We start from the raw sequence: 13723 nt of genomic DNA, 5'->3' as shown, positions 1-13723 counted from the left end.
ATTTTTTCCCTTTTCAGGGTGTTAGTTGAATTTTACTCCAGCAATTCTTCAACTATTTCCTCTGTGGACTTGTGTGATTCTTCTTGTTCTGGAATGCTGATAATTCTTAAGTTATTCCTCTTCATGTTGTCCAACATAAATCTTAGACCTTCTTTAGACTTTTATGTCTTTTTTTTTTCTGTTTGCTCATCTATCTTTAGTGGTATTGAGAAATTTGTCTTCAGGATGACTGGTTCTGCCTTTCATCTCATCTATTCTATTCCTTTGCCCTTTCAGAGTATTGTCTATTTCAGATATTCTGTTATTGATCATTTGGACTTCTTTCTGTAGGTTTTGAATTGTTTCCAATGCTGTATCTATCTTATTTAATTTTCCTGTAGCGCTTTCCTGACTTATTTTTCTCAACTCCATTGTAAAGTGTTTTGTAATCGTATTTCTGAATTCCTTCTCAGGCATTTCTAAGGCCTGCCCTCCTTCCAGAATGGAGTCCAGGTCTACCTCTAGGTCGTCTCAGACATTTTATCTTGTTTCTGGACATTTGCTGATATGGTCATCTGCTTTTGCTTCTTGGACATGTTTAGTCTTTATCTGTGGCCTTAATACTTAATTGCGTAACTCAGAGCAACTTTCACAGGTGTTGTCTGTTTCCCTGGTATATGGCAGTTGGTATTGGTTCTTGTGGGTTTTGGTGTTTTATAGAGTGTGATTATGGCTTGGCTATATGGCAGCATCTGGTGACTCTTCTTGTGTAATATAGGGAGACAAAGAGTCCTCCAAAGGTAGAAGGGGAAGCATAAAATAGCAAAAAGCACCAGCAAAAAAAACAAGAGTAAAAGAAAAGAAAAACCCAGAACACAGACACAACAACACCTAGACTGAATACTGCAGTATATAATGACAGAAAAGGGAAAGAATACAAAAAAAAAACCTGTAGCCTAATATGAGTATGACTTTAATGTCGTCCTCTCTTCAGCTTCTTGCTTTGAAAGCTGCCTGAGAGATTTCAGAATGCCAGTGTTGGTTGTTATGCTACACCTCAGGCTTTAGTTTTCAGTCTGTTTTGTTTTTAAACTTTCTTTCCCTCTCTACAGCCCTGCCCTGCCCTTTCCCGTATTAAAAAACAAAACCAAAAAAACAAACAAACACGTGTATGGCATGCTCTCAGGCTGAGTATCTGTGTGCGTGCATGGCAGAAGAACCCATCAGTAGTGAGGATAGGGGGTGTCCAATCACTTAGGCTCCCCCTCTAGTTACCAGAATGGAGGTGCGCAAACCTTGGGCGACCAATGATCAGATACCATGAAAAAAAGAAAAGCAGAACAAAGAAAACTGACACAGTGTATCGTCCACCTTTGCTCCAGTGTTCCCGCAGTGTTTTTCCGTGGTGTTTCTGCTCCCCCACTTGGTCTTGCCATTTGGTCTCACCCAAGATGTAGGCTCCAGGCCTCCAAGCCTGGCAGATTCAAAAGTATATGATTTCTTACTTCAAGTTCCACTAGCTATAAGCCTTTAAACTTTTAAAATATTCCTCTCTCTGAGTTTTGGAGTTCCTTTCTGGATCTGCTTTGCCTGGTATTCTGTGGTATGGCTGACGGCGAACTTCACTGCACCTCCACTCTAGCCATCGTCATGCCCCGTCTCCTTCCCATCTGCTTTTATAATACTAGTAGAAAAGTGCTTTGGCAAATGCTGAGTTCACTTTTTTCATCATGTCAGTCTTTAACTTTTGATTGGTGCCAGTTGAGAATTTTAGCCATATTTCTCCAGATCTGTTTCATGGACTCCTTGCATCTTAATATCCTGGCTGCTGCTGTTATGTGCCGTGGAGTCGGTTCCGACTCATAGCGACCCTGTACAGGGTTTCCGAGGTTGTAGATCTTTATGGGAGCAGAAAGCCTCATCTTTCTCCTACGGAACAGCTGGTAGTTTCGAACTGCTGACCTTGTTGTCTGCGGCCCGATTCGTAACCACTACGCTATCAGAGCTCCTTGAGTTTCAAACTAAAACTACATTTCTCAAGGCATCTTGACTCAGTAAATAAGGAGGTAGGATATGGATTCTGCATTTTTAACAATATGATTTTTATGGTCATATTGGAAATTCTGGCTTAAGACTTTTCATGAGTTCTCAATAAGTAGACTTCGGTTATTCTATATAAGGACTCCACAAAAAGCCTGTTTCACTGGGCATGTTCTAGAAACCCCTATAGGTTATTCTATTCAGTTATAGGCTGAAGACAGGTATAGGACCCAAGGTGGAATCCTCAGCCCCATCCAGAACCTTCTGAGGTGGGACATTTGTCTGATTCTTCAAATCTATTAGAATTTTAAAAATATATTTTGGAGCTCTTTCATTGGGAGCATAGCTCTTTATTATGGTTATGTCATCTTGTTCAATTAACCCTTTATTCTTGAGATAATGTCCATCTTTATCTATTATGCTAGTTTTTGCCTTAAAGTTTATTTTATCAGAGATTTAGTATTGCCACTCCTGCTCATTTTTTTTTTTTGCAATTATTTTAGTGTATTTTTTTTTCCATCCTTTAACTTTTAATCTGTTTTTGTCTTTGTGTGTAAGGTGTGTCTCTTGTATACAGCATATTGAAGGATCTTGGTTTCTTATCCATTCTGCCACTATCTATCTCTTAACTGGTGCGTTTAATCCATTGACATTCAGTGTAATTGTCAATATGTATGAATTCATTACTGTCATGAAGTTTTTTTGAGTTTGTGGTGCTGCTGGTTTCTTTGTTCTGTGTGCCTTCCTGTGCTGACTGCATGGTTTATGTGTTCTTCCTTGTCAGTTTCTTCTGAAACTGACAAGTTTTAATATTTCCATGTTCTTGGATTTTCATTTTCTTGAGTTCCAGGTTATGTTGCCACATATGTCAATCTCTGGTTGTTGTCTGTTCTTGTTGGTTCTCAGTCCAAATAACTCCCTTTAAGATGTTTTGAAGAGGTGTGTTGGCTTTGACAACATCCATTAGTTTCTGTTTATCCTGGAACGTTTTTATTACACAATTGCTGGGTCCAACTGCCACGTCCGAAAATTGGCTTTTCTCCACGACCCGCACAGAGAGATTAAACCTGAGTAAGGAGTTCTGGTAGCGTAGTAGTTACGAATTGGGCTGCTAACCTCAAGGTTGGCAATTCGAAACTACCAGCCATTCCGCGGGAGAAAGATTTTCTGCTCCCGTAAAGATGTACAGCCTCAGAAACCCTGTGCGGGGTCAGAACTGACTCCATGGTACTTAACAACAACAAGGAGCGACCGGAGATGAGAAATAAAAGACACAAGACACATTTGAAAATAGTATATATAGTTGGACCAGGTGGGACACAGCATTCTGATCGAATTACTGCAGCACAGACCAAGGCAGCAAGTTTATTTTATACACAGCCCAAGGGGAGATGGTTGAGGGGAGGGTAAGGAGTACAAAAGCATGTTGTACTGAAGGAGCCAGCAGTAAACGGAACTTTATCAGAAAACCTGTAACTTGTGGTAGCTAGCTGGAACACTGATTAAGCTGGCTAAAATGTTGCACAGGCTGATCCAAAGGACATAGCTAAATATAGCGAAAGACCTTGCAAGTTCCCTGTCCTGTGAGGCAGCCCTGAAAGTTCCTCAGGGGCAGGACTTAACTTGGATGCAGCCTGAGTTTCTGGACCACAACTGTTCAGTTGCAATCTTTCAGTAAAACTACCCCCAAGTCAGGGACATTCAGCTCAGCTGCTCCAACACATCATCGTATTTGATTGACAGCTTTTTCAGGTTGGCAGTTTTTGGTCTTTCAGGGTTTTATATATTTCTCCCCATTGCCTTTTTGCCTGTCTGGTTTCTGCTGAAAGATCAGAGCGTAATCTTATTTGCTTGTCTTTGTCAGTAACACTTCTCTTTTTCCTAGCTGCTTTCAGGATTCTCTCCTTTGGAGTGCTTGATTATGATATGCCTTGGTGATTTTGTTTTGGGGGTCTATTCTTCCTGGGGTTTGTTCGTCGTCTTGAATGCTTGCGGGGTTTTTTTGGGTTTTTTTTTTTTCCATTCATGAGATATTTATTAAAATAACACATTTAAGGGGAAAAAAATCAATACAATGTATACATCATTACTGAAAACTGTATACGATCATACAAAAAAGGATTTTATTTTGGGAAACTGATTTCTAATTTATGACAGGTGTCATTTTCAGAAATAAAACCACAAAACGTGATCTAATGCAATCTTAAGGGTTGGCATGCCGAGCAAGGAATGTTCTTATTCTTTGTAGGAGCTCCTCCTTTACACTGTCAGGTACCAGGGCTCTGCCTTTTGAAGTGATTTCAGCCACCAAGTCATCAACAGTAACGTGTTCTAGTCCTTTTTCTTTAATTACCTCTTTACAGTGTGCTTTCAACTGATCCTTCCAGCCACATTCAATTAATTTAGCTCTCAGCAATTCTTTGAGGTGTTCTCTTTCTCCAGTTTCTATCAACTTTTGGTTAATTGCTGCTCTCGTCTGTGCATCTTTGTTCATCATGCTAACCACCATCACCGTGGGTGAGGGCCATCCCTTCCCAGCGATGAAATGGCCCTTGCGTTGACAACTGTTACTTACCACACTCTTTGGCTGCCCAGACTCAGACTTTCAGTAGCTTGGGCACCTAAGCACACAGAAAGCTAGAACACACATTACCCGCTTGTGTATTTTCTCATTTTTCAGGATGTTAGGAAAATTTTCTTCCAGCAGTTTTTTATCTATCTCCTTTGTGGTCTTCTGTGATTTTTCCTATTCCAGAATTCCAGTAATTCTCAAGTTATTCTTCCTCTTCATGTTGTCCCAAATGAATCTTAGAGTTTTTAATCCATTATTCTGCTTGCTCTTCTATCTTAGCAGTATTGAGAGATTTGTCTTCCACGTTGCTGGTTCTGGCTTCCATCTCTACAATTCTACTCCTTTACCCTTTTCAGTGTATTGTCCATTTCTGATATTTTATTAATTCTTTGGACCTCTTTTTGCAGGTTTTGAATTGTTTCTAATGCTATTTCTATTTTATTTGATTTTTCCTGTAGTCCTTTCATGACGTCCTCCTTATTTTTCTCAGTCCCTCTGTGAAGCATTTGGATGCACCTCAATACTATTCTCCTGCATTCCTTCTCAGGCAGTTTCAAAGCCTGCCCTCCTTCCAATGGAGAAGTCTAGGTCTACTTGCAGCTCATTTGTTTCAGTTACTCTAGTTTTGGGACATGTGCTGAAATCTTGGACTGTCTCTGGGACATCTGCAATAATTAGATGTGTTTTCAATAATTAGTTGGAAGTGTGTTGATGTATTTATTATTAAGCTTTCTGGTTGCCTGCAGGTATATAAGATCAGGAGATGTTCTTCCCGTTTCACTTTTCATATTATTCAACTCAGCGTACCTGTAGCAGGTGTTGGCTGTCTGTCTGGTGTATAGCAGCTGGTATTGGCTCTCGTCTCAATAGTTCAGGGATTTTATATGGTATAATTGTAGCTTGGCTATATGACCCCAATTGCTGTCTCTTCTGAGGTAACATAGAAAGAGAAAGAGCTCCCCCAGGGTAAAAGGGGAACCAGAAAATAAAACCACAACAGCAAAAAAAAAAAAAAACAGTAGCAAAACATAACTTTAATACCCTCACCCCTCACTCAGCCAGCTAAGGAGCTCTAGTAGCATAGTGGTTACAAATTGGGCTGCTAACCTCAAGGTCGGCAGTTAGAAACTACCAGCTGTTCTGCGGGAAAAAGATGAGGCTTCCTGCTCCCATAAAGATTTGCAGCCTCAGAAACCCTGTGCAGGGTCACTATCAGTCAGAACCAACTCCATAGTACTTAACAACTCAGCTAGCTGGAGCCGTTCTGGGAGACAATTCCATTTTAAGCAGTTCCTGTTGACCGCTCCTGCTTCTTAGATTCTGCACACTATGGTCCTTGCTGAGCAAATCAGTGTGCATGCGTAGTAGAACCCTCTGGGGGAGGGAGACATCCATTCACTCTGGAGGTGCACAGATAGTGAGAGACCAATGAACAGGAAAAAAATGTTCACACCTGTATCTCCAATGATAAGTCAGATAATATTCCTTTATATGTAATTCAGAGTTCTGGGACTGTCCCCTGAACCTGCTTTGTCTGGTATTCTGTGTTACTGCTGTCTGAGGTCTGCACCACCCTAAGCTGCTATCAAGCCCAACCCCACCCCCCGCCCCCATAAATGCATCCCATTCCTTTTTTTTTTTTTTTTTTTTACTACTTATAACATTCCTTTATTTACACAGGAATGTTATAAGTTGTAAAACTTTGCAGCTATTTCCCCTCATTTTGAGTTGTATGTACCCCATCAGCAAATGAAGGTCCTGAAAGCTTTGCTCCATTCACAGAATTAAGATTGACTCTTCTCTGAGGGGGGGGGCAGCTCTTTTCCTGTTGTGTTTTGAGTGCTTTCCAACCATAGGGGCTCATCTTCTGGCACTCTTATCAGACAGTGTTCTGCTGCTGTTCATAAGGCTTTTTTAGTGGCTGACCTTTCAGAAGTAGTCTGCTTTTCCTTCTTCCTAGTCTGTGTTAGTCTGGAAGCTCTGCTGAAAGTGGTCTACCGTGGGTGACCCGGCTGGTATTTAAAATACTGGTGACATCAGAGCAATACAATATTAATGCTACCAGATACTAAATCTTAGCACTTAGGAGGGAAATTACTCTTGGTGGGTTAGGGTAGTGACTGGAAAGAATGCACAAGGGATACATTTTGATGATTCTTGCTGTTAATATTCTGTTCCTTCATTTGGAGACTGGTTAGGTCATTGTTGTTGTTATGTGAAATGTGTCATAGATCTGTTTTAATGAAAGCAGCAAGGAAGTTTAACTTTGTGAGACTAGTATATCCATAAGTAATATTTACTATTGATCAACAAGATTGGTTATCCCAAAGATTTTGGAACACACTTTTACATCCTCTGCTAACTCATTCTTCCTTATTCCAGTTCAGATACTACTTCCTTTGGGAAATCTTCTTTCCTACCAAACTCTTCTTCCTCCATACCACTGGTTCTCCACTCTATTGTGCTACTACTAAATGTTTTACAAACCACTTCTGTTGCATCCATCAGACCCTTTTGCAGACGTGCTTAACGTTTTTGAGCTGTAAACCCTCTTGGCAGGTTGAAGTTAATTGATTCCTTCTCAGAATAATATTTTGAAATACATTTAAAAAATATAAAATTACAAAGGAGATAAATTCATTGAAATACACTTCTGTCCCTAGCAGCCCTTTCCTCCTAAGAACTACAGATGTAGTCCATTTCCCCCTTGCTATGAGCTTAAGGGCACGGAGCTCATGTTTCATCTTTGTGCCCTCAGAACCTGGTGTAGACATGGCTCATTTAGATTTTTATTGAACTGAGTTTGTTACATGGAGAACTAAGAACAATACTTTTAGCATATGATTATAAAAAAAACTTTTCTTCCTGAGTTTTGATTTATTTTAAGTTCTACCACCTTAATTTCTTTGTAGCACTTCCATGCTATTTTAACCTTTTTTTTTTTTAATCTTATTTTCATGGAATACCATTAACACCATGAACTTTCAACTATTTGGATTCATCTTCAGGAGCACCTGGAAATGGGGAAGAATTAGAATTAGTTTTAGTTTTATTTTAAGCTTTACATTATGTTGCTTAGAAGACCATCATGGTTGACTCAAAGATTTGTTTCAATCAAAGACATTTTTAAGGGAACCTAGAGGGAAAATCCATGCTCACTAAAATTTAATCGCACAGTGGAGGAATTTAGCAATAGCTAGACTTTGTAGATTATTAGTTTTCCATGTCATCTCCCTTCAGAATAGTACAAGCCTTGGGAAAAAATCATGATTCTAGAACATTTTTATCTCTAAACATCTAAGTTTTATTTTGCCTTAGGAAAATCATTGTTATTCTTGGCTATTTATGGTCCAAAGTTGTTGGTGGCAGCCTGAGCCACCCGTAGAACACAAGGGACTGACCAGGAAACTAACTAGAAGTGACAAGCATGGTTTCCTTCCAGCATTCCAGTATAACATAGTTTGAATCTTTTGTCCATTACCATTTTGGTCTTTGGCAGTTTAAGTTTTTTGACAAGTAGCTCAAGTTTGCATTCCATTTATGTATCTATAAGTTAAATTAAATAGAATTACTTGTTTCCAGTGTTCAGTGACTTATAAGTATTGAGTTTTCTATTCTGTGTCTAGGCCAAAACAACTTCATGAAATCCCAGCCTTTTACTGTCCTGACAAGAACAAGGTGAATTTTATTCCTAAAAGTGGCTCTGCTTTCTGCCTCGTCAGCATCCTCAAGCCACTCCTTCCTACACCAGATCTCACCCTCAAGAGCTCAGGGCACAGCCTGACAGTCACCACTGGCATGACAACCACTCTGCTGCAGCCCATTTCAGTGGCTTCCGTGTCTACAAACACAGAGCAAGAGCGAGTCTCTCGAGGAACAAGTACAGTCATGCCATCGGCCTCTCTACTTCCACCACCAGAACCAATCGAAGAAGCTGAAGGGTAAGTTCCAAAGCTGTGCAGCCATTGATCTGGCAAACTGAGAACCTCCTCAGATCACCTGACTATGATGGCGTGATGTGCTCTCAGTTGGCTGTGATGTGCTCCAGCTTTCCACAGCAGCGTCTAGAAGAAAGCAGCAGCCCCTGTGACGCCTCTGTCCTGCTCATGAAGGCCAACCCTCAGTTCTTAGGCTGCTTTTTCTTAAAGCATTGATTGGAACAAGAAAGTTCTCATTCTTTTCTTTTGGAGGGCTGATATCTCATTGCTTTTGTTCTTTTAAAAAAACAACTGATCCCTGCAAACATGATTCCTGAAGGGAGATACGAACGATGCTGCAAGAACCATCTTTTATATGAAAATGACTATTTTATAATACCAATGTTACATTTTCTGAATCGTAGCAAACAGGATGTTCAAAAGATTCTTTGGTGGCCTCTGTTTCTTGTTTCCCTTTCTAGATGTGTGCTTTTCTCAGCTGTTTTCAGCTTTGGGACCAAAGGGATTAATTGTTGACATTTTCCCAGCAATCTTAAACTAATGACTATGTTCTTCTCCCAAACAATAATTGATAGGTAAATGCATTCAACAAATATATATAAAAAGAGATAAAAAGCAATATTAGTACATTATGTGATTTATGTTGATGTCAGAAGTTTGTGCTTTGGGTGAAATGTTTGTAAAGCTGATGTTTTCTTCACTACTCCTGTGCACATTTCACGATGTGGTCTGAAAAACTATAGTCCAGAGATCAGCGCTTTAATATATTCTCACCTATCATTGGAACTTGGTTTTAAAAGTCAGTGAGCCCAAAGGGAACAGCCCAGTGTTGATTGCTAGCTAGGAGTAAGGAGCCCCTTTCGTATTCTACGAAATGTCTATCATATAATCTCTCTCCTTTTCCACAAATATCATTCCATTTTTAACCATCACTGTATCATAGCCCCAAGAGATCCTAAAATGGCTGTGCATGGATTCCCTCCTTTGCTTTTGTGATGTTGTTGTCTTGTGGATTTGGTCAGGGTTAGTAGTTTACCAGGAGTGTAATCCTTTGAATAGCAGTCCGTAGCCACAGAATCTTGTGACTGACATTTTCTTTATGGCAGTTGGCACTGAGATTTGTTGCTTACAGATTTTTCTAGCTTCCCCCCATAATATTCCACATAGTGGGGAAAACAGACAAGAAGAGTCTGAAAGCATAAACAACAGGCCCCTCTAAAAAGTACATACAATTTGGATTTGGGTTCATCCTAATAAAAAACACTGCCAATAACACATGAAAGCAGTGTTCTTTTCTGGGTATGTGGTAGTGACATTAAAGAGCAAGTTTAAAAAAGAAAAATGAGTTTCAGCCAACCTTGTTAAGTATCCTTATCTTTATATACTACCTTATGATGCAATAATTTCATTTTCCTGTACCTATTGTGGTATTTAATATTCCTATACCTATTGATGGACTCAAGCGTGGCAACAGTAGTGAGGTTGGCCCAGGATCCGACAGTGTTTCATTCTGCTGTGCATAAGGTCACTATGAGTCGGTACAGACTTAATAGCACCTAACAACAAAAACAATTGTGGGCAGAATAAAATCTTAAAATACTTAACAAAAAGAATACTACTTTGAAAGTCAGTTTGTCAGTTTGCCCAGACATAGCTCGTTGAGGACAACCTAATGGTTGCAATAAATATCTTCTGAAAGGACTACCTTAAATTTATGTACCTTTAAAACATTTCAGTATTTAAAATATGCCCTGTTTAAAATGGTGACATATTTAGGTAAGTCAGAGAAACTAAAGTGTCAATAAATCAGTCAGGTTTTAGTTGGTAAGGACTGGTGAATTTTGCTACCTTTTCCATTCAAAACTATTTTACTTAGGACTTTACATTATGGCCTCTAAAGCAGGAAAAACTCACTTATTCCTGAACTAAATGTTCTGATTGGTGAGTTTTTTGAGAACCTTATTTCTCTGCCTTCTCTGCTCTTAAAGCCTTTTGGTGAGGCCACTTCACCACTGAGCAGCTGCTCTATCACAAGGACAAAAGGAAAGGTAAAACTGAGACTAGGTAAGTTGGTATTATGAGGGGTAGAGGAGGAAGTGAAAAGCAAGAGTTTTTAAAAACCCAAAACTTCAGTTTCAGGATTACCTAAACTATGAAATCTATGCTCTTTTCCTTGCCTTATGCTTTCCTTCTTCTGTCTCCATCCACACAAGTCACAATGGTATTTTACAACTAGAATGCCACTTGGTAAAGTTTTTGTCTTTCACTCTGTTGCGTATGTTTGTCTAATTGACACCCTTCTGTGGAGTTCCATACATATATCCTTCATATAAAGTTGGAATGGAAGAACAAGTTTAAGATTCATAACATAGTCATAAATACAGAGCTTCTAATATTTGGTTCTAAGAAGAATGTTAAATTTGCAAGTAAATGAATTATAAGACAACCAAATGGACCCCTCAGGTTTGGGAGAAATAGAGCCTGAGATTTGAAAAAGAAAGGTACAATGTACAAACAACCCTAACTGTCAGTGCCAAAGGGCTAATTTTGAAGCATATAAGCTTTATTGCAATTTTGAAAAAACAAACCGTGTAGATCCATTCAGCTATTTTAGTTACCCCTTAGTTCACAGGTGTCTGTTCTCAATAGAATGCAGAATACCGTTTTCTACAGTTACATTCCATAATTATTATGTTATTCTATAGATGACTATACGGAAGGTAAAAAATGAGAATGGCTTCAAAGGGAATATAATTTAATTTTTAGAAATGTAAGAAAATTTGCTTCCATTGCAGTAATTGTGCTTTGGGTGAAATGTTTGTAAAACTGATGTTTTCTTCACTACTTCACACAGAGATGGGTGGCATGTATCTTTCAGCTAAAGGAGCTATTCTGGTTGTTACTCACTTTGCTGATCTTAGTTATTTTCTACCTTAGACAGTTTCTTCCTTGTGATGGTAAAACTTGTATAAGTTTCTGATCATGACTAAGGGTATTTACTCGTCATGACTTTTGTGAGCAATTTAGGTTTTTAAAAATACCCATTTTAATCCTCTCTGGATAATATGGTGAGCATGGATGCCAAAATTATTTTTTACCTAGATCCATCATTTTGTTTAAAGTGTATTTATGACCACAGGTTAAGTCAGCCTTTTAGGAGGTGCTAATCCTAACAGTGGAGTAACTGACAACATGAAAGACCTCGAAAAAGTTTTAAGTGGTTGGCTTTTTACTGGAAGACGGCATTAACAAGTGGCAGCATTTATAACCATCTGTGTTCTCTCTGGCCAAGATTAGGACTGGGTTGCCAAGGTTTTCTTTCTTTTGTTAAAAGAAATAAAATTTGCCACTACTGAATTTACTGTCCTATTTTGAACTTGAGATTTATTCCTTAACACTTGGAATTTTGATGTCTCAAAGTCAGGCCAATGAAAGTGCTGAATTTGCAAAATAAAGCTAAGAATATATAACTCTGCACTTTAAGGTTTAAGTTTTACTCTGTTTAAGTTAATAAGCAGAGAAGCCCTGAACAATACTTTGTTTATACAATCCTGTTGAAGAATATAACTTATGTTTTTTTAACTCATCTTTCATCTGTTGAAACTGTGTAAATCTTTTTAAAAAGAAATTTTTTTAAAAAATTTTGTTTTTCTAACAAAAGTTTCCCCAGAAAACAGCATTTCCAGTGGTGAAACCATTGTTACTCTGTACTTACGTATTCCCTGTACCTGGACACTTGTTGCTGCCTCACAAGAAAATAGAACTTTTATCTTAAAAATAAAGTGTCTGTTCTTCTTGAGTTCTTTTGTGCACTTTTATGTATACTACCTCAAAGTTCAAATTATATTTCAATCTCTTTTTAGACATTTTGTCCTTTGAAATACTTATAATAGTCTATCTCACAACTCGATATAAAATGAGTTGTGGATATAAAACAAGTGTAATGTCCATTGTTACTTTTTTCCTACCTTTTTAATTGCTCTAGTACTCAAGGTACTTTATGGTAGTGGTAAGTGCTAAGCAATTACTAAAGTACAAGCAAACACACCGAAAGATAAAAACGTTTTTAAAGTATTTTAGCACCTTACAATCTGAACTGTGTGCTTGTGTGTTGGGAATTCATTCTTGCTAAAGCAGCCATATTCCTCCTTGATGACAATGGTTTATATATGCAAGACAGTGTCTAGGCTAAGGAGTTTAATCTGTATCTGCACAGGGGAGCTCTTCAGACATTCCCCTAATGAAGACTGCAGTGTAATCATTTAAAGCAGGGAATGCATTTTAAGGGAAGTAGAAAGTTATCACAGCTGTCAGTCATAAAAAGTGGTCGCCAATTCCCTTGCCTACTATTATAAAATAGATTCTTGAGGGGAAGAGAAAAGAATAGCCAGAAACATCACCATAGAAAGCTTGTAAGTCTGAAATACCTAAAATGGGGCTAGAACTTACCCAGTGAAGGAGGCTTCCTGAGGAGCCTTTGTACTGCATAAGACCATAGGTGGACTCCTGAACCCCATCCAGAATCTTCTGAGGTGGGAAATTTCTACTTGAAAGGTCAAGCAGACCAGCCTGGAGCTGCTAGAAAAACAGAAGATATTTCTTGAAAGAAAGACCAGCAGGAAAAATCAAAAACAATAACGGCAGTCTGATTGACTACTATAAGAACAAGCAAGTTATTCGACTGGGAGCCATCAAGGCAAGTGGTCGGGTCCCCTCAGGGCAAACACCCTTCCGAGACTAAGACTCAAGGGGAATGCAGGATCAGGCATGTGGTCTTGCTGGTGACATTGGTCACCAATAAGGAGAAGTGGGGGAAAAACAGCAATAAAGTTGTGAGCTAAGTCCAGCCACATTCATAGACTCCTGTCAACCTGGGTTGAGACCTGGTTGGCCAGCAGTATGGCAAGACCTGGGACTCCTGGACCCAGGGACAGGGACATAGCCACAGACGACTAGAGTGGGGAGTGAAGCATCTAGCTGATATGGAGAGGAGACGCACAAGAATACCCATACTTGCAGACAGTAACTACTTGACCTGGCTTCAATGGTTTAGATGATCAGAACTCGACTAAACAAAGGAAGAAGAGGTAAGAAAAGAGTAATCTGCTACAATTTGATGAACTTGACCTATACTTATGGATGTAGTAGCTCAAAAGAGGGAACAAATCTTTACAGCAAGGATCATTCCCACCCC

At 39.0% G+C, this 13723-nt stretch overlaps 1 protein-coding gene and 1 pseudogene across 1 annotated transcript in view; one reads left to right on the top strand and one right to left on the bottom strand.

Moving 5' to 3' along the window:
- Positions 1-8629, top strand: part of FAM117B (family with sequence similarity 117, member B) — a 139796-nt gene extending 131167 nt beyond the window's left edge. The window contains exon 9 of the mRNA XM_006862028.1: positions 8218-8629. Within this exon, the coding sequence (XP_006862090.1) occupies positions 8218-8536 (319 nt within the window). The 3' untranslated portion in view covers positions 8537-8629. The remainder of the gene's footprint in view (positions 1-8217) is intronic.
- Positions 4223-4528, bottom strand: LOC102826109 (annotated as a pseudogene).
- Positions 8630-13723: the final 5094 nt, after the last annotated feature.

Source organism: Chrysochloris asiatica, unplaced genomic scaffold, assembly GCF_000296735.1.
Source record: "Chrysochloris asiatica unplaced genomic scaffold, ChrAsi1.0 scaffold00045, whole genome shotgun sequence".
NCBI lineage: Eukaryota > Metazoa > Chordata > Mammalia > Afrosoricida > Chrysochloridae > Chrysochloris > Chrysochloris asiatica.
Note: the sequence above shows the minus strand (reverse complement) of the source record. Positions and strands in the feature narration are given on the sequence as shown.